Consider the following 26,673-nt stretch of genomic DNA (forward strand, 5'->3'; position numbering starts at 1 on the left):
GGCAATTGCCAGACACTGCCATTAGATGCCCATGTACTTGCACTATTGTTCACCTGCTAAGATAAATAAGCAGTTATTACCACTACGAAAGTGCCTGGGAAGTGCATTTCCCATGCCTGCACAAAAGCCCAAACTGTTATCATTGCCAATATTTGTTTGATGGGTATTCTAAAATGAAATGAGAAATGGTAGCATAGGCGAGTGGTTTGAATCGCAGCCCTTTCTGCCCCTACTTTCCCTACAAGTACAACATTTATTTACACACACAGCCAAAAGAACCCCCCACCCCCAAACAAATAAGAAAATGATAAATCACACAAAGCATTGATTGATGCAACCCCAAAGTCTAAAAGAATACATTTGCAAATGAATACTTCTCAAAGTATAGGTCAGTCATTTACAGGGAAGAGAGTATTGTTAAGCAAGATTGTATGCAGTACCATTTGGGTGCACTACAACAACCCTGATCTCCTGGCAATTGGAACCCAACCTTTCGTAGAAGTCTGTACTAAACAGGTTGGTAGCATATTCAACAGCCAGGCTCCTCGAGAGGTCACAATGTGACTTGTAGGGGAGTTAGAGATTAACAGTGACAAGTATTCAAATAAACTCTTACACACAAGGTTTCTTGAATAAACTATCAGTATTATATTGCCCCTTCTGAAGAAGGCTTAATTTAACTGGCTAACTCTCAAATACACTTCAAAAATACACTCTTAATATTTCTAAATCAGCAAATACCCATTTGGGATGGCCCACAGACACTACCTACCCCCTCAGGTGACTTCAATAATTAGGGTGCTGGGGACATTATAATCTACCACTGTTACATTTAGAATGAGACCTAGGAATATGTCAAAGGAAAAAGTTCATCAGAACAAAACAAAAATAAATTACACAAATATTCTGAAGCAGGCAAGTACTTTTGGTAACCCCCAATGCAAAATTAGTTAACCCCTTGATACAAGGAGGACACAACATCTAAGCAGAGGAGAGAAGTCATTCCAGGAGCCTAGGACAGCCAATGTTAAATAACCAAAAGTCAAGGAGAAATGAAGTACTTCTTGTAGGTAGGTAAAAGTCTTGCACAATTTTTTAGAAGTCTTTGTAGAATAAGCAGAAATTCAAAGTAGGGCCACAAGCTGATGAAGGCTTGTGAGGTAAAGAAGCTGTTAGCAACTCAGAGGCAACCGAGACAAGTCTCCAACGAGGACAAGCAAGGGGGCACAACAAGAGGTAAGTTCTCAGACTTTACAGTACCTTCAGGTTGAAGAAAAATGTGTTCCTGGGCAGCTCTGCAGATCGTGCTGTTCCTGGGCCTCAGTCTTGGTGGACAAGAGGGAGGACTTCTGGGGACTCCTGCACTGCAGTGGGATGGTCACTGCTTGCAACCAGCAATCTTCAAACAAGTGGTACTTCGGTGTTTCAGCTCCTCGCGTCTACAGCAAATAGCAAAACTGAGGTTCTTGGCTGTCAAGATGGGCTTTGCTTGCATCTGGGGTCCTGCACTCTGTTGAGGGGGGGCTCAGCTCGGTCAGTCCTTCCTGGGAGTCCGGAGGATCTTTCTAGAGGTCTTGGCCAGCTTAAAAGCAACGCACGCGATCTGGTGTTCCTCTCGCTGGCTATTCGGTTCCAGCAGCAACTGCAATGGAATTTCAACCAGCTCTGAGAGGATGTCCAGGTGGCTTACTTTGAGTTGGTGGGACCAATCTACTCCAAAAAGGGAGAAGTCGTCCTTGCAGGAGTTTCTATGTCGCAGCAAATTTGGAGTTTCAGCACAGCAGCAGGGCTTCACCGGGCAAACCAACGGTACAGGTCTTCAAGTTCTTCTTCTGATTCCTTCGTCCAGTGGTCGACACTGCCTTCCAAGCCAAAAAGAATAGCCTTTTACGCACATTTCTCCCATTCATTCCAGCCTAGCTGTCAATCACACAGCAGGGTGGCTGTCCTTGCCGGACAGCCAGCTGGCCAATCACCCAAGAGTGCATTCTGGTCTCCCAGGAGACTAAGCACAGGGAGTTTCGGCACCTTCCTCGCTTCCTGCCCCCGCCAGACAACCTGGAGCCAGAGGCGTGCGTCATTTGTGAACCCTGCCAAAGACCAAACAAAGGGACCAAACATGAATTGGCGCGCAGAGGAAATCTCAAGAAGGACCTTTCCACAAAGAAATGGCGAAAAAGACGACTGGGGCATTTTGACAAAAATAGCACCCTTGGGTGCTTTACTGCAGCTGCGACCGCTGCCCACGGTAAATGCTCACCAAGGTAGTTATAAGCTACTGCCACCTGCCATTCATCGAGGAAAGGGTAACAAAAATGTTACATGAGAAACTAGACAAAGGGGATACTAAGTAACCCGTCTAGCACCTTATTGTAAGATTGTGGGCTGGGTCTAGAAAGTTTACAAGTGTAAGTCAAGTCAATTCAATTTCACTTCAATTCTCTTGAAGAGAAGGTATTTAAACCACTTCCCTGCGTCACTGCACTGAAGGTGCTGTGTGACAATGTAAAAAGATAATGCCTATGGAGTTTGTCAGACTCCACAACCAAAAGTGGGAAAAAGGGGTCTCACTCTCTCCAGGTTAAAAATCATGATTGTTTGCAAGAGATTGTAATCCTTAGTGAAGAAGGGGAGTCCTGCCCAGTTATTTTGAGCTTCAGGCCCTTTATCCAGAATGGGTATGTTCAAAATGCATTTCCCCTGACAAGTAGTGCCATTTTTATTTATTCACAGTGCTCATGGTTTATATAAAACCTTACAAATCTTCAAAAAAAAAAAAAAACACACATACAACCTTACCAAAGCTAAAAACAAGAACATGTGTTTGCCATACATTAACCAGATTAACCCAAGACCAAAAATCATTTTACTTGATGGCTTCCACATTTTGCACACATTTTTAAAAGCATTCTGTTCCATGTTCGTATAAAGCAGATGACCCACATTGGTGTTTAAGGGGTTCACCTTTGTCTTTCTTTACAAGGAACACTCTCAGACCTAGCACCCAGTATTTTATTATGGAGCAGGCTTAGATGAATTGCATACATTGTCTTGCACGATTTGGAAATTTCACCATATAAGGCTGCGTAACAAACTATAGAAATTCTTAGTATTTTCAATACATAAATGTTTGATAATTTAAATTCCTTTCCCACCATAAACATCTTTTTCTCAATATCACGAAAGGTCAAAAAATGAAGATAAAATATACAGTAGTCAAAATCCTCACAACTTATATCAAATTCCAAAAGAGACAACATTTTGAACCTTACATATTAAAACAGGACTCTCTGCCAACAAGATATCTGAATCGGATGACTGTAGATTAGTTAAAATACATAAACAGCCATCCATATATTTGGTGTACATATATACTAAACCAAGCAGTTTCCATGTGTGAACAGGTACAGGTGTAGATGAGGCCAGAAGACATTTCCAAATGTTGCCTTTTATTTGGTTAATATTTTATTAGAAATACAAAAAGCTAGTTCTGTACAATATATTTAAGTACATATTTTTTGCACACATGAACGCCAACCCCCGCCCCATCCCACGATGTTGACATTTCTTAACAAAAAATCACAGAAAAAAATTTAAAAAACCTAATGTCTTATCATAGATCTTTTTTGTACAAACACGATTTATCGAAAGCCCTAAATAGTTAATTGTGTTAACTATTGAAAGACATTGGCCATGCCCAAACCCAATAGATTAACTGACACTTCTTCTGAAATTGCATGACAAGTACAAAAACATTGACAAATAATCGCTGATTGCCTCAAGACTATTGGAGGCCAATACGAAGTCTGATCCAGAATGATCCGATCCACATATTCCAACCAGAGAGTCAAATTAACCCATTTTAGGAATCGAATGCTGTGATGTACTTTGGTGCAGGCCAACATCTACTAAAAAAAAAAATACATTAAAAAAAATATATATTTAATAAGGTCGGAGCCAAAACACATTGCGGTTTAAACCCGGTAGCGGTTGAAAGGGAGAGAGAGCGAGAGAATGATCCTGCTCATCTAGTCTCACGTGAACGGTAGCATCAGAATACAAGTTTCAAGAGCTAGGAAGCTATATGGAGCCAAGCGGACTATGGACTAGGAGTACCAGTGTCACTGCAGGGAGTTACTTTCCATTTTCATACATCCCCAGTCCCATTTCCTCAATACTCCTGGAGGATTCTAAATCATCCCACAAGTAGATGAGCGTGGTTGGAACCCAAGTAGCAAAAGGATTCCTTAAAAATGCTCGTCAAGGATTCCAAGATGGCCGCCGACTTGTGAACACCACGACGCCCAAGCTCCTTGATCCGCTCAGGCCCCGACGGTGCCACCAGGGATTCAGCAACAGTAATCCCGGCTGATTTCGCATCTCTCCTTATCGGCGGAGCGTAAGGCTGTTGAGCCCGGAAACAGTCGGTAGCGGAGGGCGCCTCGGAGTAATAACAGCGGAGACCCGCAGTCGTTTGGACTGGTGGTGTGGCGCGGCTTTCTGGCAGGAGGACCTTGCTGCTGCCGAGAGATTTGGTCAGCGCGGAGCATCTGCAGCGCTAGTCCGCCCGCGGAAGGATTGTCGTCGGCAGTGGAGAGACCGGCTCTCCGGGGAAGTGGGGAGCCGCGGGCCGCTCAAGAACAGCATATTCGCGCAGCGGGGGTGGCGCAGCCCTGGCGGCTCACCCACAGTAGCGGCCCGAGGCGGGTGAGGTGCGGCCCCCCAGCGGAGACCGGTGGCTGGAGTGGGAAGCAGAGAGCAGACGAGAGGCAGCCCCCGGATCGGGGGGGGGGCAAGAGCTGTGCAGAAGGGGAGGCCATCAACCCCGCCCGCCCCCTCCCCCCCGGCGGGGTCTCATCACCAGACAAGCCAGCCATCAAGTAAGGAGTGAGGGAGTAGGGGGGACTCCGGAGAGCGACCCATGGTTGCGGGCAGAGGCAGGCCTGACCAGCGGTAGAGTTAGCCTCCTCCGGACCTCCAGGTTCACTGCCGGGCGATTGGCCTCTCGCGGGCTTCCCCAGCCGGGGCAGCTGCAATCACTTGGCTGACCTCAGCGGAGCACTAAAACTCCTATCGCCCAGCCTGGAGGCTCGGATCGGGCCCTTAAAAAGGCTCAGGCCCCAGAGTCCCTATTAGAACATATAGAAGAGGGGGCAGGCTAAAGTGCCCTGATTTAGAAGCTCCCACAGCATGGCAAGTGTGCACCGGACAGGCTGGGCCATCTGCCACCCCAGGTGCACATCCCCTCTACTCCACTAACGCCAGCAGGCTAATTGAAGTGTGTGAGGTCTGACGTTAAAAGCCAGGATACGGGCGGTGCCTGCATCATAACTAAGCATCCCTCATAATGTCCAGGAATAAAATCAAAGACCCTCCCTCAGTGGTGAAGAATATGAAAAAGACCCAAGATGGGACGCTCAACAGAATCTGGTCCTGGGAACGAGGCGGAAGGGGGTCCGCCGGAGAGGAAGGAGTAGGGGTTACAACATAGGACTCCATCCAGAGCCCACAAGATGCATTGGTTACACACGGAATGCTTAAACAATTCTTGGGGGAAATGGTAGACAAAATCACTGCAGCAGGACAAAGACAGATAGATACCCTGATGGAGGATTTAGCGGAATGACTCGGGGAAATCAAGCGGGACATTAATAAAGTGGAAGAGAGGGTCGATATTAATGAACGGCCCAGCAGAGGAGTTGGAGAATCGCTTCAGGCGGATTAATATCCGGGTTAAAGTCCTGGCGGAAGCCATTCAGACCCCAGACCTCACGCAAACTAACTATATTCATGGACCTTCTGGAGGACGAGTCGGGCTTGGATCTTCAGTTTGACAGAATCTACAGGGTGGGGAGCCCCCGGGCTGAACCCAGCGCAAGGCCAAGAGACGTCTTGGTGGCTTTCCATAGCTTTATCACCAAGGAGAAGATTCTGCAAAAGGCCAGAAAGGCGGGTAGCATCACCTATAATGGTTCAGAGATCTTTCTATATCAGGACCTAGCGAAGGTGACTTTAGATAAAAGGAGGCAAATTAATACGGTTCTGAAGCATCTGAGGGCAGAACAGTGTGTAACAAAGCAAGTCCGGGGAGGGCACTTGCGAGACAAGAATGGGGCACCGACCGGCATCAGCTTCACAACGAGGTGTTGGCGGGGAAGGGGGGGGGGGGGTGGAGAATATCTTGGGATGGGGTAATCCCGCATTGTTTAAGATTGGGAAAAAACTAGCACTCAGCTCTCGTAGGCACGACAGGAGGGGGGCAGTTTGCCAGTTGAGCTTGCCCAGGGGGAGAACAGAGGGGCAAGAGGGTTGGGGGGTTTGAGGGGGGGGGGGCACTTCATTGATCCAGGAGACTAATCTTCAAGAAGCACATTAAATCCTATAGTTCCCGACAACAGCAATCACCTGAGGCCCAGGTCGAGGGGCATGGGGGACACACTCCCAATATACCACTGTCTTCTAAAATGGGGCAACTGATGATACTGTCCTTGAACATTAAATGGGTTAGACTCCCCACATAAAAGACAGAAAGTGGAGAGATTTGTGCAGAAGGAGAATCCCCATGTAGTTATGCTGCAGGAAACTCCTATTCAAACTCAAGACTCATAGAATTAGACTGTGGGGATACTCTCGGCTGCTACAAGCCACTCAGTCCACTAAAAAGGGGCAGGGGTGGGAATTGCTGTGCGAGATAGAGTAGACTTGGTGGTTAAGGCCACGCGCAGCGGGACTCCCAGGGTAGGTATTTGGAGCTGATGCTAGAGGGCAGAGGAGCGGTCTATACAGTTGCAACAATATATGCACCCAACACTGGCCAGGATCCATTCATGATAAAAGCGCTCACCGAATTATAATTTTGCTGCAGGCCGTATCATATTAACAGGGGATTTTTGGGGATCACAGGGGAATCACAGGAGGGCCCCTCAGATGGCCTTAAAGCAAAAATGCGAGATTTGGCGTTGGTTGACACGTGGAGGGACACTCAGGGGGACGCTCCTAGATATACGTTCTACTCGTATGCACATAAAACCCACTCACGTATTGACTACGCCTGGGTATCCAGCTCTCTTAGGAAATATAATAGACATCACACTAGGTGCCATCTCTATCTCCGACCATGCTCCCATCCTATTGGCGCAGGGCTCCGGGACTGTGGAAGTGGAGGTATCCTACGACACTCTTTAAGGACCCTATCCTGGTTAGGGAAGTTGAACAAGAACTTGAAGAGTTTGTCACTCATAATAGCTGGGACGACACCTCGCCACAGATCTGGTGGGAAGCCCTCAAAGCCATGATAAGGGGGAAGATAATAGCGATCAAAGCGAGAAGGGAACAGGAGATGCAACTGGAGGAGGAGCGGCTGCGTAGTAGACTCAAGGACAAGGGCACAGATGGCCGAGAAGCAAACGAGGGCCATTGAAAGAGGTCCGTACACTTGGGGCACAGCTGAATCTCATCCACCTTAGAGAAGCGGAAAGGAACTTGCTTCGCCTGCGACAAAAATATGACGTTAAGGCGAATATAACAGATCGCCTGTTAGCCAGGATGCTCCGTAGGTAAGAGAGGGATAAAACGATCTTGAAAATTAGGGGAGAGGGGGCTCAGACATACAGCTCTAACAGTGAGAGAGGAAGTTCCGCAAATTTTACACAAACCTCTATTCCTCACGCAACCCGGATCCTAGAGCACACAAGGGATACCTGGAAAGAGTTAATCTCCGGCCTATAACGAAAGGCGATGGAGAACAGTTGGAAGGGGAAATAACAGTAGATGAGGTCAGAAAGGCGGTGTCTACCCTGGCAACCAATAAAGCCCCGGGCCCAGATGGTTTTCTAGCTGAATTCTATAAACGACACAAGGAAATCCTAATTTCTCCTGGCCACGATGGGGTTTGGCCCCAAGTTTATAGACCGGGTTATGGCTAATTACCAAAAACCGACACTTAGACTGGCGATCAATGATCGAATATCAGGCCCTGTGGTGGTTGAGCGAGGTACAAACAGGGATGCCCACTCTCCCCGCTACTGTACGCCCTCCATTTGAAGCCTTTACTACCAGCAACAACATGCGATTTGATGCATGGTATCGGGGTAGCTGTCGGATGTTACATGACATCTATCAGGAGGGTACAGTTAAGGACTTTGATAAGTGCAAGGTGGATTTTAACCTAGATTAACGTCACAGATATGGGTACATACAACTGAAGCATTGGCTGTCCCACCCGGAGATGCGTCAGGCAGGCACACTATTGCCAACTCCCATTGAGAAATATTTGGACACGCACCCAGGGGATAGGGGGCTAATGGAGTCCATTTACAGATCCATAAAAGAGGGGGAAATTGCCCCGCCCAGGAAATACATGAAGAAATGGCATGTGGACACAGGGGCAGTCATTGGGGATCAGAAGTGGCAACAACTGTGGACTAAAATACCGAAATTAACTAGGTCACTCCAGATTCGCGAGAGCTGGTTAAAGCTATTGGTCCAATGGCATCTAACCCCGATCAGATTGAGCAAGATCTATCCGCTTTCATCCCAGGAATTGGCACATGGGCCCACATATGGTGGGAATGCCCAAAATTAGATACGTTCTGACGTTCTGGGGTCAAATACAGTAGGCAGTGGTGCATACTTTGGGGAACGTGGGGGGCAAGAATAGAGGGCTGGACATGATCGGGGTGGGGGGGGGGGGGGAACAGTCTTCGGAGACATTTCCACCAGGTCCTGCTGAAAGGTATATGTTATGTCGTCGGCGGCCCTAGTGCTGGCACGTCAATGGAAGTCCAAACAACCACCACGAGAACACGAGTGGATTACCAAAATGTGGTCAGTGCTAGCTATGGAGTGGTTCACTTACTCAATACAAGGAGAGTATATGAAATTCAGGACGGACTGGTCCGACTTGATAGTATATCTAAAGGAGGGATCACGCAGAGCATGGTGCCAGAAGTCTGACGTTGCTGGGCATTCTAGACCCGTAGGAAGACTCAGATTTATAAGTTGGACGAAGAGAGGATTGTTTTCAAGGGACCCTCGAACATGTGGCTGAGACCTCGGGATTCTTGCTGACGTTTGAAACATTTCCGAGACAGGAACAGGCAGAGCCGCTTCTCCTGGATCAAGAGAGAGTTTCAGTTGAATTTTTGTTGTCCCAAGAAAGGCTAATAAAAACCAAGTTGAAAAAAAAATTGCTGGTTAAAAGGCTGCATCATTCCAAGAGCTGCAGTTGAGGGATTAGTGCTTACAGAAATCTTGTGGAGTGGTTAATGTGCTCGGCTCGCAGACATCCTGCAGGGGAATGGGTCTCTGAAAAGCAATGTGCATGCACCATTTAGGATACCTACTGTGTAATTTGTAAGATTCATGTCACAGACACCATCCAACAGGCAGAGGCCTTTGATATCGCAGAACCTGGTGCTGTTCCCCCGAAAGGACACAAAACCTTTTTTTAGTATTTTTTTTATTTTTTAATTTTTTTAACATCCTTTGTTCATTCCAGGAAATACATCTACATCACGTGAACTGGCCCATCACTTATAGGCGGGCACAGCAAAACAGTGTCCCATACAGAACACCTGAAGATTGCTATGGATCCCCTCAACAGTGCTGATCATCTCTCCCAGGGCAGTTTGAACAACGCAAAATTAAATAAAAAGATCTTGCAATGTCTGGGCCATTGCTGAGTAAATCACTGCACTGAGAGAAAATACAATTGTTATTGGATCAGGGTTCGAAACTGAGGGGAGCGGGGAGCCATTTAGCTCCTGCATGTGGCCTAGAAGAGCCTAGTTTGCATGACAACTACCACAAGCTACTTTTGGCTCCCCAGGCCAACTGATGCCAAACAAACATCCATTGGAATTCAACTCTGTGCATTTGGGACACTATAAATAAGCATTAGGGCACATCTATATGTGTTTTAAAAGCATAGGACCGGAGCCGGGGGGTCATAAAATGCAAAAATGTTGCTTAATTGTATGTTGAAGGTCGATTGCAGAACGCCATGTACTAGATCCTGGTTCCCCAGTGGTTGCTCCTGGTCACTGGTTAATTCCGGATACGCAGGAGCTGCTTTCAGCTCCTGCTTAACCAACCTTAATTTCGATCCCTGCAGTTGCTTCATGGATACTCTGGTCTAATCACGGCTTACTCCACAATTTCAATACTGTGTTCCCACAATAGCTGTCCATGTCCTATGCCCAAATTCAGTTCCATTGGCAGAAATAAATTACTAAAAAAGCAGAACATATATCCAACACAAACGTAATAGTTAACTTTGGAAAACAAAGTTCATCTTATGCTCGTTCTTATCCTGCAATACAATGGTACAGTTTTCTCATATAGCGTTCAGACTACAGCTTGTCAAACAATGGCTGTAAGTGCTTCGAGACCATGACACATGGCAGCTAGCTGCCATTCAAAATGCCAGCCTGAAAATGAAATATGATCTTCATAGCGATTCAGTTTCTCTTTAAGCCATTCCTGTGCTTCACAACTAGTTGGGGCGATCTGCAGGCAAATCAGAAAGCTGTCTAAAGAAGATTATGTCATTTTAAAAGCTAAATTTGGTAGGCAAGGCCCCGTGTGCACATGCCTACCCCGGTCAGTCATCAGCCCGGACCCTCCACCCATGCACCAACCAACCACCACACCCCATTCCCTACAATTTCCCTCCCAATCTGCAAAGGCGGTTAGTGCACAGTATATACTATTGGGGGTGTAGTGTGGGTTTTGTGAAGAAGGGTGTGCAAGGACTAAGAACTTGAAATCACCACAAAGGCAATGTTCCTGTCCTTCTGCTCTCCCTCCATCCCAACTGGTTGGGACCAGATTAAAAGTCTTCAGAACACTGGGTGGTGGAGAAGACCACATATACATAATAGGCTTCAAGCAAGTAAGTTGTGAAGCACTTCTTGGGCGGAAGAAGCATCCTTGTGCATTAAGGTTGTATTTCGAAAATCAACCCTGTGGGTTGATTTTGGGAGGCCAACCAATTAAAGTGAACAGGAAGACACTGAAGTCTAGCAAAACCGAATCATGGTAGGTAGCAGAGCAGCAAGGCCTAATACTCATGAGGGGTGCAAGTGGTCTAGGGCTTTAATGAGATAGAGAGCACTGCACTAATTCCAGTTCGACAGGCAAGTACACAAATATGACATGCATTACTTACCGTAAAAGCATTTCTGACGATTGTATCTGCTTATAACATGCTGTGCATATAGTCTGACATCCAGTGGTCACTGCAGAGTATTGCATCTGGTCTTTCGAGAATCGAAAGGGGACGTCGACATGGGCGTGCCTGTAACACTATCCCTAACGTGATGTGTAGTGTACCAAAATCCCCCACGCGTCGAGGCCCCTCAGATTGTATTTTTTCTGCCGTGAGAGAGCCTATGACTATCATGAGCGAGTACAGAAAAGAGAGAAAGTAGATTTCTACTTTAACGTCCAAGAAATCCCTTCAGGAGCTTCCGAAAAGTCCGACGGATGACGCGTGTCCTTTCGTTTGTCTGAAGGTCTTTCCGTAGGTTCAGGTAAACCCTTCAGCCTATCTTTAGATTTTGAAGAAACCCGGGGCTGGTCCTTGGGTTTCTAGGAATCCTTGGGCCTTTACTTCTGAGAACCCGCCAAAATGACCCTGGCGATGCTTTCGGTAATCACTTTAGAATTAGAAAGTTCGGACCTCTGGTTGCGCGACTACTTCGGCATAACCGGGGCCTTTTTGGCCATGGACGCTTTCTTTGGATGCGTCTCGGCAGATTACTGAATATTGGGGGCAGCGCCCTTCGATTTAGAGGGCCCAGTCGCAAGACGCTTCTGCGGTTGCGGGGAGGGCTGCCGATCCATCCGGTAGGCAGGCAGGCCCGAAGTTATGAGTCGTTCCGACTGTTTTGTCGAAGACGTCCCTGGGGTTGTGTTTTTAGTGTGTAAAACTTGTGAGTGTCGCCGGGGTGTGCATTCCCCATAGCAGGACCAGAGTCATGCCTAGCGGGGCCGCGGACAGACGCGGAGCGAGAGTGCTCTGGAAAGAGGCCAATCCGCTCCAAATCGGAGGCTTGTTAGTCAGTCAGCCCTTGTCACAATCAGCGGTTGTGGCAGCGGGAAAGCTAGACCCGGCCTGCGTCATTCCGTAGGCCGCCCATCGCTTAACACGGCGCTCCTTCAAAGTTTTCGGGCGCAGGAGCTTGTAAGCGCACAAACCATCTCATCGTGATTAAGGGACAAACACTGATCACATTTACGGTGTTTATCTTTCCAAGGAATTTGGCCTTACAAGCACAAAACCTAAATAGAGTCCTCTCCATAGCTGAGGAAATAGAAAGTGACAAAGAGACCCAGGGAACGAAAGGGAAAGGCATTCTCAGAAAGGGAAATGTCCACCCTAACACCACTCTCCCTAAGGCGACCAGTATGCTGGGGGGAAAAACAATCTCTGAGGGACCGCCACGCGTGAGGGATTTTGGGTACACTACACATCACGTTAAGTATGGTGTTACAGGCATGCCCATGTCAACGTCCCCTTTCGATTCTCGAAAGACAAGATGCAATACTCCTTGGTGACCACTGGATGTCGGACTATATGCACAGCATGTGATTCTAAGCAGATTAACAAGCAAGCATCAGAAACAAGGATTTATTAGGCCTTTAAAATACACAGAGCAGTGAAATCTCTAGGCAACTATTGTCACATAGTTAAAGTACATTATACATTCACGCTTGTGCAAAGATAGAAGAGCATTTGAATCAAAACCAGTGTATTACAGGCAAGTTGTCCGATGCATAAAACACAGTAGAAACACTTAAGAGCAAAACTAGAATAGTCGCCCAATACCAAAGCCCAGCCCCAAGATGATTTGGGGCCCAGTACCCCGATGTCATCCGTTCCAAACGATAATTATGATTGTATTGCAACCATGGGGAGACTTGGAGAGGGGGAGGGGGGGTAAAGAGTAGGGCTAGAGCTAGCAAGAGCCTGAGCAAGATGGCTGCAGGGCGAGTGAGCTCCGCACAGGACAAGCAGGCCGGCTTGTTGGTTTACTCCTTACAGCACATTCCCACATGTAGTGAACTGCTGTGAGGGCTGCACCAGTCCAACAGCACACCGATGAAATCTGGGCTCATTTTGCTGCTAGCTACGGCTGGTCGGGGCTCCGGCCTGTGGAGTGACTGCATAGTCCTGGGGAGCTGCTGGAGGTCAGTGCGCAGCTTCACCTGAGCGGAAACGTGCAGCCCACTGTGGACATGTAGGCATCTGCGGAATGACTGCAGTGGCCACCCCGGCGACTCAGAGTGGAGCTGGTCCAACTATGAACGGGCTTCCAGGCATGTCGCTTTGATGCCAGCAAATCAACACAGGGAAGAGACTTTGTTACAGGGAGGCTTGGGCAGCCGGTCACCTCGTGACACCAGTGCCACGCTGCCTTTCCCGACCTGCAAAACACTCAGTGTCCAATGGCGCAGCTAGTAAGAGCTCATCTGTATCGGATTCCTACACTGTATAGGCCGCATGCATCTGCGCGTAGCACTGGGGACGCGCTCTACGGCGCAGGACTGGCATGAACTGCTGCAAACAGCAAATATTCCTCTGCTCATGGCACACCTGGCAAGGTTAGGAGACTCCCCCCACCCCCACCCCACCCACAAAAGGATCATTTGGATCCGAGAAATGAAAAGGTACAGCCACACAATACTTGAAGGCCCCATGACAGAGGCTGGATGTGGTTCACTGCACTCTTTTACAGGCTGTACCTACAAGGACCGTGGTCAAGCATAATGGAGCTGGGTACAGCGCCACAGATGGGCGATTGCTTGACTGCGTTCTCCTTAGTTGGGAAGGACATAGCTCCTACGGCTATGACCCAGATTCCCAGATGCCTCCCCCCACCCCCCAACCACCTCAGCTGATTCCAGACCGGTCAAACTCTATGCAAATTAGCCTATGCCGTTGGCGCAGCTGCAACGGATCTTGGCAGAAATGAAAACCATTGTTAACAGAAACATGTGACCCATGACACTGTAGAACATTGAAAAGAGCAAAGAGATATAAAAACATGTATGGAGGTCCAGGCAAACCTTACTACGGAACACGAAACAGGGCTGTGGAGGACAACCAGGATACCATGCTCACTGACATGGATGGTTTAATTAAAGAAGTGCAAAGACTGAGGGCCAAAGTCAAGGACCTACAAAATAGATCACAGCGAATAAACCTACGCCTAGTGGGGGTCCCCGAAAATGCAGAAGGGACCGATCTGCAAGGCATCCTATCAGATCTTTCAGGACAAACACCAGCTCACTGATACCAGGTCTTACATTGAGAGCACGCTCACAGGGCCCTTATTCCAAAACCTGCTCAGGGCATACACCCACGCATCATAACGCTTATTTTCCAGTATAAGTTGACCATTTTAAAAGCCTATCGAACTGCAGATCCCATCCTAATCTGTGGCATAACTGTGCAGCTCTTCAATAATTTCTCCTGAGGTATCGAATCGCAGAAGAAGCTTTAGCCCGATCTTCAAGGCTTTGAAAGACTCGCCAATCACTACCTGACATTAGGATGGGGGTGCAAGCAAAATTGTGCTACCAGCCCATTTACCATAACACACCCCACTCTCCCCACTCCGGCTACTAAGTTCAACTGCGCGACGGCCATGAACTCATGCTGGAGAGACAACACAAAGCATAAAACTTACCATTTATTTGACAGAAAGACAAAATAAAAAGACAGTAATTCAGCAGCAATGGGAAGAAAATGCAAGTTATCAAATCACAAATATTTATAACAGTCTCACGTTGCTTTAAAGCCACCAGGACCCAGCTCGGCTTAATGGCCCCTCATCGCCAGATAGCATCACTCATCAGCCTCCCTGCACTCCCTTCTCCCTCCTACTCCCGTCAGCTCGTTAAGTGAGAACATGGCAAGTAAGCCGCAGGGGCAAATCAAACTCCGGCACTGACTTGGTGCGAGTCCACTGAAGAATCCCCATTCTTAAAGGTTTGTGCTACCCATCAGCGTGACGCAATATTTTAGAAGGTTCACAGCCTTGCGCAAAACATGTCTGATGGAAAACTCCCATTTCTTCTCTGCGCTCTTCCCCCTCCCATCCTGTCTCTGGGAAGTTTTCCCTGGAATGCGGCTTTATCAGCACCTGTGAGGTCAGGCTGTGCCCGTGAAAAGTGCTCACTGGGGATCTACTTGCGAAGAAAAAAAAAAAGATGCTGCTGCAAGCTTGCAGTTAACCCCTTGTAAACACCGGAGGGCTATCGTTAACATGGCTCACTAGGCTTGCCATCTAGGCGCTATAATGCTTTAACACTACAGGTCTGCAAGCACTCAATTACATGCCTCTATTAGCTACTAAACTCGGTCCTCTATGCTGCCTTTGCAAGTTATGCACTTGTGCACAATTTAACATTCCACCACTTTGATGGCTGCACGTTTAATATAGCTCACTACTTGATATCTAGGAGCTACTAAAGCATTGCTAAGTCATCTATAAAGTTCTGTTCAGCATTTAGCACCCTTTTCGAATAAGATATTAGTCTTAGCTGTTAATGCAGCAATCTATGGACCTAATATGCAATATGGTTAGCTCAGTGAGTCAATGCACCTGCGCTAATGCATCTACACTTTACACTACAGCAGGGGCATTCATTCGACTCACTCAAGGTCCAAAAGGTGTGGTGGACACCGACATGCAAGCAATACGGAAACCGCAGTCTACAAATGCACCTGGCGTGGTGTCGCAACATTAAGGTGCCACACGACAAGGATGAAGAAAGCGGGGCGACAGCACAAGGGCCCTGGCGGCAAGTGTGACAGACTGCCTAAGAGAGGATATAGTCTGGTCACACTTTAAGGATCATCATGTGCCCCTCCGAGGGGAGCCTGGAGAGATCTGGGGTGGATTCTCAGGTCTTGCCCGCCATCTCCTTTGCCGTGGACACATGCCCCTTTCTTACAGCTATATTACACGCTGTCAGGCTCCCCTTCAGTTTACAAGCAAGGAAGGGTCTTTGGAGGTCCAGAGCAAGTGTGGAATGTAAGAAGGGAGTTGTATTGCAGTAGTTCTTATATTCTAATGCTAGACGAGGTTAACTTGGTTTTCCTGAAGACTATCATTTAGCAGGAAGGAGTAGTCCGAATCCAAGATCGGACAAGCAGCCCTTAGAGCCGATTGCTGCCATGGTACCCCTGAGGTAGTTTGGAATCCTGAGTAACTTCCAACTGCCTTTCATTCAGATTCTCAGCTAAGCAGGTCACAGATTGCAGAGCTCCAGAAATTAACCCAAGGACAACAGAAGAGGCAATCTACTAGAGGAACTATTCCAGATTAAGAAGTGAACTGAGTCATGAAAAAGACTAGCAGACAACAGCAACTAAAGAAAGCTAAATGAAAATATTTTTCAGATGTGTAAAAAGTTAGAGACTATTTTCGGGGGCGCTCAAAATCTGGCGACCAAGACGGCTGTATCCTTCTGAGCTCCGCGAGGTAACTGCAAAAGGGGGAAGACACCCTTCCCACCGCTCGTACCGAGGATAACTGCGGCAAACCACAGCCTGAAGATTGTTGAGAACTGGAGGGGCAAATCTGACAGTGGGAGACGGGCAGAAAGCAGCTCTGCGCCCGCGTGGAGCGTTCTCCGTGGAGGCATCCGGTGAAGTGTGAGGTCGAGGTCTGTCACTGATCCAGAGGGACCCCTTCCCTGAACTACTGATGACAGCGGGGGCAGCCTGTGCATGCTGGGTCCCCCACTGCGGCTTGTAATCCAACGCTGCAGCTGTATGTCGGAAGAAGGTGAGCAGGGAGCACGCACCCAGCTATATTACCCCTGGCGTGCCTGACGGACTGGGACCTGATCCACTCGACCCGCGGCGCTTTCATCCCACTTGGCGCCCGGGGCGAGGGAGGCGCGAACTCTCAGCTATACATATTGGAGCCTGAGCCGAGAGCAGTGAGTGGCAACTTTGGGACCCTCTCCTGCTCTGGGAGGGGCCGGTTGCCTGGAAGCCCCAGTAGCTGACTTGAGCCCTGGCTGGTGGCCTGGAGCGCCTGACCGGCACCCCTGCTGGCACATAGGATCACAGGCCACGTTATCCCCCCGCCTACTGGTGAGGGCGCTGGACTGTTGCTCTGTGCGTTAAGGGGGGCTTGCAGGTGACATAGGACCGTCCTGCTGATGACATCAGCAGCCTGGCATCCCACTCGTGCTGAACGGGGCTTGCCGCTTGGAATGGGGTGAACCGAACACTTGGAGACAATCTGCTGATGGTCTCACATGCTCCATTACCCCACCTGCTGGAGTGCGTTCTGGAATAGGGTGCTGCAATGTTGCCCTGTGCATAGGGTTTTCCGGTAGTTGCCACGGGACCAGTCTGCAATTGTACTTGGGATGCCTTGGTAGTAAATTAGTGGTGCCCAAGGACCCCCCCTCCCGCCCGCCCGCATCCCCATCTGCGATTCTGCATGGCCACGGGTAACAAGCAGCAGCCCTGCTTACCATTCTCTCAGAAAGAAGGCCTGAGTGACTGGGGCGAGAAGATGCTGTCACTGCGAGACACCCCGGGCAGGCCTACTCAGGTTGGTCTGAGTGAGGCTGGCGCGAAACCTGCAGACGCCGATCCGACACCCAGAACCAAGTTTGGTGCTGGATGAGAGGAGAACTGGATTTGCGTCAATGAACAACTTGGCGGAATGGCATACCAGGTTGATCATATGCAAGAACGTATTGAGAAGGCAAGTACTAGGATTTCCGAGGCGGAACACTGTGTGGGGGTCCTGGAGGACACCAGTGGGGAGGTGACACAAGCAATCTGCACGTTGCAGAGGGAAGTTAAAGCGTTTAAGGACAAAAATTAAGACCTTGAAGCAAGATCCCGCAGGAACAACATCCAGGTGGTGGAGTACCGGGAATCTGTCCCTCAGCAGAACATGGAAGTCTTCATTTATCCGCGAGGTGCTACAGGCACCACCCGGTCATCATTATTCATAGTGGAAAGGGCGCACCGGGTGTCGGACCAGGGACACAGACCGGTATGGAGCCAACGACCAATCATTGCCTGGGACAGGGATTAATTCTTTGCAGAGCATGTGAGCTTGGAGAACTGCAGTAGGACAACTCCTGGGTGTTGATTTATCCCGACTTCACCCAGTCTGTCCAGAAGGCTTGCCCGTCTTCCGTGGCAGCAAAGCGTGACATCAGAGACTGCGGATTGCAGTACGCCTTGCTTTATCCCTCCAGACTGCGAGTGATCTATAGGCAAGTCTCACTTTTTCACTGACCCCGGTTCAGTGCAGGATTTTTTTGGAGGCACTCCTTAAGGAATGAGGCAGATACTCTGGCTGAGGTGGAGCAAGACGATGGTATGGCTGTTGGGGATTCACATCGGGGGCGATGGGAGTGGATTGCCCCGGAGAGTCATGTTAAATGTGTTCCCCGAAGGAATGATACCAACATGTGCATGTAATCCTGGTGGGTCTGTGACTACCTATCCCATGTAACGAATTGGACCAATGGCTGCGAACCCTGGTAGATGCAAGGGCACCCTCAGGAGGCAGGCGGGCGGGCCCCTTGGGAAGCAGAGTCCGGCGCCCCCTGTGTTTCTTTGCCTATGTAGGGGTCTGCGAATGAGACACAGGGAGGGGGTGGTATATTTCACCGCTATGTGGGGGAGGGGAGGTGGGACTGTTGGGGTTGTATTTGGAAAATGATTCACATCTCTTGTCGGTAAGCCCACGTTGCAGGGGGAGTGGGAGTGCGATGCTGGAAATGACAGGCATTGGAAGTATGGAAAGGAGGGGGGGGGGTCTACATCCCTGCCTTCATGCCACGGTTTTGGAAGGGGGGGGGGGTTTACATTCTCAGCAAAACGCCACCGTCTTGAAGGGGGTTCACAACCCCGGCAGTCATTTGCCACATTTATTTGAAGGGGGTTTGGTACCTCAGCTAACACCACAGATTTTGAAGGGGGGGGGTGCTTCCCTGGCATCAGTTTGCTGCATTTTGGAAGGGTGTTTGCAACCCCTGCAGTTATGAAACAAGTTTGGAGGGGGCCTAGATTGGCTCTAAAATTTTGAGGCTGTTGGACATCCAGTTAGTCGCAATGGGTGGGTTGCCCTGCTCACGTGATATGCTGGTCGAACGCTCGGCACCCTGCAGGAGGTGGTGGTGATGGGGCAGGGGGAGGGGGACGGGAGTCTGTGATATCAGTGATGTTCTAGGGTTCCTGTGTTTGCCCAGTAGGGGGGGGGGGGTAGTGTTGGTGTCTTAGGTACTCAAATAAGGAAGTTGTGGTTGAAAGGTGACTGTGTGCAGTATACTTTAGTGGATTGTTGGTGTAATGAGGAGATGGTGTGGTGAGTGGTGTTGTTGGACTCTGAAGTTGTGATAGATGGTATTGGTGCTGGTCCCCATTGTTGGTGTGTACAGCTGCAGGGCCCGCATGCTTGGATTTAAATTGGTTATGGTTTGGAAGTGTGCACGCTTTGGTGCAGCATGCAGGGGATGTTGTCTGCTGGAAGTTTTTTGATTCTTGTGGGCGATTTGGAGCTTGGTAGTATGTTGACCTTGGGTGGTTTCTTGAGAGGATTTTCCTTTGCTCTTTTTCACCTCTATTCTTTTCCGTTTTAAAGGGGGAAGATGTATGTTGCGACTTGGCCCACCTGCGTTAGTGCAGTAGGTATGGAATGTTGTGTGTGCCTGGAATGTTCCCTCCTCTAGGTTCTAGTGTGCAGAGAGCCTGGCCTAGAGCAAGGGGGCTGGTGGATGTTCTCCTTACATGTAACCTACTTTCAATTATATCTTGTGTCTTACTCCTGTATCCTGAACCTGAGTGAAGGACTTACTTGCAGAGTGCCTCTGTTCGCATCTGAGCTGGAGCAGGATGTAACAGTTGTCCACAAAATTAGAGTCTTCCACTGTTTGAGTTTGGATATTAAAATGTCTTGCAGCCCTTTTTAGATGGTGGTTTAAAAAAGCTGATCAATTTAGGAAATGCAACTACCCTCCGGTGTAATATCAGGAGTGTCTATAATATGGATCTCTGGATCATCTTGATAACACTCTGTGCGATCATCTGGATCATGGCACCATGTGTCCCGATCTCCCTGCCCTTGATAGAAAGTATCATGAGAGCCTTGTGTGTCATGAAGGGGCTGGTTAATAAAGGCACATCTAGGAGACAGCTAATGCCTTGGGGATTTACGTAAAGGTTGTCCCATTTCGAAGTCTAGGGTCTACTATCTGATTGGTTAACGTTCCATGAATGTGACAAATGAGGAAACTTTATCCATTGTGTCCCTGATCATTGACTAGTTCAAGACCCAGTTTTAAGTTCTCTGGTAAAGGGAACACAATAGCTTCAGGGTCTTCCCTTGGCTGCCTCTTTTGAAGTGATTGTGACAAAGGGGAGGTAGCGCCAGTATAGTCTGGTGCCTTCTTTGGGACAGATGGGGAGTCTGTGGCGATTCCCTGAAATTTTTTCAGTGCGTTATTAGAAAGTGTCTTGTGAGATTTCAACCTATGTTTCGGCAGCCACGAAACACCCATTGAAGGATTTGGTTGCGGAAGCACAGCTGGCTTGTGGCGCATGAGGTTAGTAGGCCAAGAGGTAAACATCCGCCATCGCACAGCCTTTTTTTGGCGCATCAGAAGCACTGATCAGGGTTGTGGGTTTCCGAGGTTTGTGCGTGTGTCTTCCACATAGCAGTTCGATGCAACTGCCTTTCAGGGCTGGGGTCTGACATGCGAGTGCCGGTAGGTTCCCTTGAAATGTCTTCGGCCTGAGAAACCGAGCCGTCACTGCCTCAGCATTCTATGTCAGATTCAAAGGCGCCTGCAAGGGTTTCACCCATCATAGAATGGGCCACCCACCGTTTGCTGTGTCGTTCAGGTGTTTTAGGCCTAAACATCTTGCACAAAGCACAATGTCCCTCTGGATGGTCTCGGTGAAGGCAGTGGTTGCACACTCGATGAGTCTCTTTCCATGGGTACTTTCTGTTGCAGGATGGATACAAAAAAAAAAAAAAAAAAAAAAAAAAAGAGTTCTGTCCATTGTTAAATTGAAATGAATAGGTGGCTAGACAAAAGCAGAGTATGAAAGAAGTGAAAGGATGCATTCTCTGAGAAAGATGAATCAGTCTCCCCCACTCTCCCTACTGCAATGCTGAAGCCTGGTGTCGAATTGGAGCAATCGTCAAATTAAGCAATCGGAAGATGCTCGTCGAAAACGTGCATCCAACAGCAACTGTTGAAAGAAGTTAAGTTATTAATATCAACTCTGAAAAGTAGCAGCGCTGTGGACTTTGCATAATCACGACTGACCACAATGGCAGAAAAAAAAAAAGGACCGACATGTGAGGGATCATGGGTACAGTAGACGTTACACTAGAGATAAGATTACAAACACCCAGTCAACGTCCCTATTCAAAAACTCTGGTGCAATACTCTGCATCTATCACTAGAAGTCGACCTATGCAAAGCATGCGATTATAAGCAGATACACAAGCCTAAACAATCTATTACAGTGCCCGTTTTACCAATGATTTGGATCACTTGTTTTGTAGATGTGGGCTGAATTGGTGGGTTAGCCACCACTCATCCTCGTACTCCTGCAGGGCAAAAACCATTTCGTCACAACCTGCATCCCCTATAAATAGCCATTTGGCTTGAAAAAAGGTGTGACGGCCTGCAACACCTCAAAAAAGGAGGCCCACAGCGCAACAGCTAACCAAACCCACCTTAGGGGTGTAAAAAACAAAACTGAAGGTAGCAGTTGGGTAGTACACAGGTAGAGGGACAGGGATCGTGCAATGTGTAGGGTGGGGGGGGGAGGGAATGGGTGGATTTGCACTGGGCCTTGCCTACGAAACAGCTTTTCTTACAGTGAGTTTTTTTTTATTTTTTTAAGACAGCTATCCGACTAGCCTGCAGATGCAGGTTGTCCCAACCTGTTGGGATGGAGGGAGAGCAGAACGACAAATACTTGAGAGCGGATACAAGGTTTGGTGTGTTGAGCTGTGTGGTATAGTGTTCAAAAGATCAGCTCCTGAGATGGAGCCACAAAGTTTGTTGGTACAGGGGAGCAGTCTTTTCCAATATGGAGTCTCTGGCGACTGAAAAGCACAGACATTCCGAGTAAAGTGGATGCACTGTATTAAAGGGTATATTGAGGCACCAACTGAGCTAGCTCTAGTCTATGCCAGGCTTTGTAAATGCATGTCAGTTACAGGGGGAGCTTCAAGTATGTGGGCTCACTTCAGTCATCTGGGACAGAAAGTCACTGATCAAGCAAGACCTCCAAGGACAAGCGTTTAGGCATACAATTCAGCTGGTCCGATCCTGCAGAGTCAAGGCAAAAGGACCCCCGGTAACTGAGGTTAGTACATCTAGTTCTGTGCTCTATCTTCGATGTTGAGGGGTCTTGGCAGGTTGCAGGTCCTAGCAGCACCTTCTCACAGTATTTAGGCCTTCCTCTGTGGTTCAGGACTTGATGCCAGGTGTTACAAGGTAAGGATGGAGAGTTTTACGTTATATGGGAGATTAGGGGCAAAAATGATTACTCCTATATCACTCAGAGGGCTCCATTCATGTTCCCATACTCGCGTGTGGATTCAGATTAGAATACAGACCCCTTTCATAAACTGCCAACATCTGGTTTGGACAACCCCACTCTTACGAGGTAGGCAGGAACCCTGACCATGTATGGAAGCATACTAACTGTCTCATTCGGGTAAAAACAAAGGGAGTTTCATGTACACTGTATTTTAATGGGGATACCCTGTAAGGACAGACCCCAGCGTACACAAGGTGGCGTCCCTTGTAGTTAAACAAAGGCGATCACCAAAGAATAAAACTCACATGGTACGTTGTCAAAGTGGACTTCAGCAGGGTAAGCAGACTGCCCTGGGGTAGCACAAAGGACTAAATGTCTCAAGGAAATAGTTATTTGTGCCTCTGATGAGGCCCATGGAAATGTCCGGGAGACATCAAAGTCCGACACCCTTATCAGAGTAGCAGCATTGTACTTTGTCTCATAACAAGCAATGGCAAAAACACCTGCTCAGTTTATCTTTACAAATTAAAAATAACACTTACATTTTCATCTTTATAGTTGAGGTTGATGACAAGTCCAAAGGGACGACCACCCATAGGCTCTGCAGGGATGAAGGAGTATTCAAACGTAGCTTGTCTCTGAGGTGGAACCACAGTGTTCAATGGAAGAGCAGTAAAGTTCTGGATAAAAAACTGATAATCTTGAGGGTAACGAAAAGAGGCATCTAGTGACTCAATGGTAAATTCCTCATTCCCCTTGTTGGTGAAGCCCACTAAGAATTTCACAATGTCATTGGCTGGAAAATCTGGAAGAGAACAGAACAGTTGGAAATCGGATTTACAAAGAAATGGAAAGGGGATTTACTGAGAGCTGCAACCAAGGCAGTAGGTTCAAATTAATAGCAAGCAACAACACAAGGGTTTATGTCAACCAAGTTCACAACAGGTTATCAATACATGAGGGCTAAAATGGGTTTACACCCATCAGTGGCTGAATCATGTGCTCTATAATCCATTCCCCCTGCTAGCACCAGCAAAGAGTGCAATATCAAAGTCTTCCAAAGACACAATAAAATTAAATTGATAGATAGGCCTTCATCAAATAAAACTAGGATCGTGTCAGTTACATTTAGGGTTGTTTTATTAACTAGGGTGGTGCGCAGATTAGATATATAATGGTTCAAGGCAGAGACATTTGCACAGATATTTTGACCAATTAAACAATGGGAGCCTAATAAAGCATTCCATTGCAAAAGCATGGAATAAAAACCCAGACCTTTTTATAACTGAACACCTAAAAAAAAAGAATTGTATAAATCAAATAATTGGAAAGGAACCACCGTTTTAGCACATTCTGTGCCTCACAGTGCAAGTCAAATATTCTATAAATCTACTCTGAGCTCATTCTCATGTAGCGATTGCCTCCCCCGAACCCCAACCACAACACTTCCACTTAGCTGAAGAGTACTGGGATTACATGGTCAGTGGTTAGCAAGTTAAGGTTCTACTTTATTAAACACCTACTAAAAACAAGCAATAAACCAAACCAGCTACAACATCCTGAAAATGCATTGATCTGCAACGAAGGGTGTCTCAGTTTGTCCTTATCCGTTCATAAAATGTTAGCCTTTGTTCTGCAAGTCTGCATAGAGTAAAAAATAGAAAGTACCTTCTCCTTTAACAAACAGGATGGTTGTGTCAGCATTTGGCGATGCTTTTGGTTCTCCCGATGTTGGGTCTTCCTCTTCCTCCTTTTCTTCTACCTAAAAATAAATTTAGAAAGATTGATTATGTTATATTGATTTGTACCGCGCACCGCTACCACCCAAGGCTCAGTCTTCAGGCGCTCGTTCACTAAATGTTTTAAAAATCCCACAAGACACAAACGTGCACCAGCCACCTAAACGTGAAACAGAAAAGTAACGACTCGCAATTCTTCAGTAAGGTATTCTCCAAACAGGAGGGGAGCCTTTCCCTGTGAGGCAAGGAATGTGAGCCCACTCCGCAACACTCTCCCTATGGCTAGAGCCAAGAGACCTCACCGCGAGACTTGCCCTTTGGGGACAAGGACTCCTGTTCTAAGGAGGAACTCCCTAAGAAACACCAATAATACACCTCATAAAACATCCAGTGAAGAAAAGTCATGAAGAACATACCAAAATAAGTTATTGTCATCAGGAAATTCCTATTATCCTGTTAATGGGAAAACTAACTTGTACTGAGACAAGGAAAAAGGTCTATGGTGGGAAACAGAGTGAAAAATCAAAGGACTGCGAGAATGCACCGGGGAAGACCCACAGCAACATTATAAAAGAAAGAGGCGTAGACTGGGAAAGGAAAGAGAGAACCCGCGAGTTACAAATTCGCTAGCAGGCGTATGTCGAAGAAAAGCTGGACACATGACATCCTGTACCAGAGGGGAAACAGTGAAGATTCCGACGCATGGTGAGGAGAGAAACCTGAGGCGGGCGCACAGCGTCTTCATCTCTAGCCCTACAAATAAGGGGTGCATCAGCCACTTACGCTGCCTAAAATAGGCAAATACTCCCAAAAAGTTAGAAAAGCGTAGTAAAAAATACTCACAGCAAAAAAATTGAAAAAGGAGCTGTGGTCCCCTGCTTTCAGCTACACAGCTCCATGAATATGTTTGGACCAGCAGTGTGCGTAGTACCACAGAACGCTATTACTATTGTCTGATCAGAAGTAGTAAATGTGTATCCTTTAATGTGCATTAAATCAGACCCTCCAGGATAGTGCTGCATGAAATATTTAGCAAAACAAGAGGTGATGGCTGGAAGGTATAGAATTAATCTTAACCTCTGGCATTGCTGTGGGCAACCCTCCAGTCACACCCAAACTGCTTGGTCACATCTCTTACTTTTATATGTGCTGTGATGAGCCCCTCGGTTTCGCCACTTCTCCTACGGTGCAGGGGGATGTTTCCCATGAGGTTAGGCCCCATGCGAAAAACCCTGTTTCATGGTCCCGATTGGACCACTGCTGGGGTGTGTATGTGTGTGCCTCATCGCTCATTGGCTAGCCTGGCTTTTGGGATGAGAAGAGAACCCCTGCACTAACTTGGAGAGATCCTGGAAGAAACTGAAGGAGCCAAGAATCCTGTCCAGCTCAAGACTTGCGAGGAGACTGTGGACCCATCAGAAGGCAGCCTGGCAACTTCTGCTGCTTGCTGCTGCTGTCCTGGTAGAGCCCTGTCTTGTGGAAGATCTCCAACAGTCCTGCGAAGGAGCTGCAACCCTTGAAGTGGAGGGAACATCCATTCTCGACATCAGCTCGGAGTCCTGCAAAGAAGAGCCTTCGTAGGTGCCGCTGGACTGCCCAGTGGGTGACCAGCTCCGAGGGCCTCCTTGCTGCAAATGTGACCGTTTCGAGATGAGGCCTGGAAATTGGGGGGGTGGGGGAGATCTTAGGTTTGTCATAAGAAGTCAGGCTATGGCAAGTGAATCCCTTTTAGTCGCTGTGCATTGGTGGACGTCATCCGAAGCTGCTTACCTGCGTTAAGTCCTGTCCTTAGCGGGGCCCTGCATAGAGTTCTTTTAACTTTTTTCAACTGGAAGATCTTGCACCAGCATAAGTCGCCGACCGGAGAAGTGCTGAAACCTGCAACCCCTTGGGATCAAGGGCTGAATACAGGAAAAACAACCTTGGACCCTCTTCAGCAGACCTGCGAAGAATCTCAGTATGGGGTGGCGGTTGAGTTGTAGCGATACTTACCTGAAGCCCTGACTCCTACAAAATGTGGTAACTTTTAGAATAGTTTGGCTTTGCCATTGCTTGTTCACACAAGCATTCCGGAAGTTGGGCACACGTTTAATTAGATTAACGTGTCAACTAAAACCTGGAACTGTTCATTGGACCCCAGAGACGTAACCTTCATTTTTTCCAGCTTCACAAAACTAATGAACTTCGCTGAACTTTTGGGCACAAGGCCCCACACATATCAAGTACCTTTCTGTACTAATCTGTACCTTTCTTTTCAGGGGTTTGATGTAGAATTTACCCAACACCATTAATTGTGTATATGCATCAAATTTGTAGTTTGAGTTAACTGTTACTATTCATTTTTTACTGTTATTTAAAGAAGTATTTTTATACCCG

General features: G+C 47.7%; 1 protein-coding gene across 1 annotated transcript in view; it reads right to left on the reverse strand.

The window, feature by feature from the left end:
* SSR1 (signal sequence receptor subunit 1) overlaps positions 1 to 26,673 on the reverse strand; it is a 297,485-nt gene that overhangs the window by 134,239 nt on the left and 136,573 nt on the right. The window contains exons 3-4 of the mRNA XM_069613473.1: positions 24,227 to 24,320; positions 23,101 to 23,363 (exon numbers count right to left, since the gene is read on the reverse strand). Of these exons, the coding sequence (XP_069469574.1) occupies positions 23,101 to 23,363; positions 24,227 to 24,320 (357 nt within the window). The remainder of the gene's footprint in view (positions 1 to 23,100; positions 23,364 to 24,226; positions 24,321 to 26,673) is intronic.

This window comes from Ambystoma mexicanum, chromosome 5p, assembly GCF_040938575.1.
Source record: "Ambystoma mexicanum isolate Mex_15411 chromosome 5p, UKY_AmexF1_1, whole genome shotgun sequence".
Classification (NCBI taxonomy): domain Eukaryota; kingdom Metazoa; phylum Chordata; class Amphibia; order Caudata; family Ambystomatidae; genus Ambystoma; species Ambystoma mexicanum.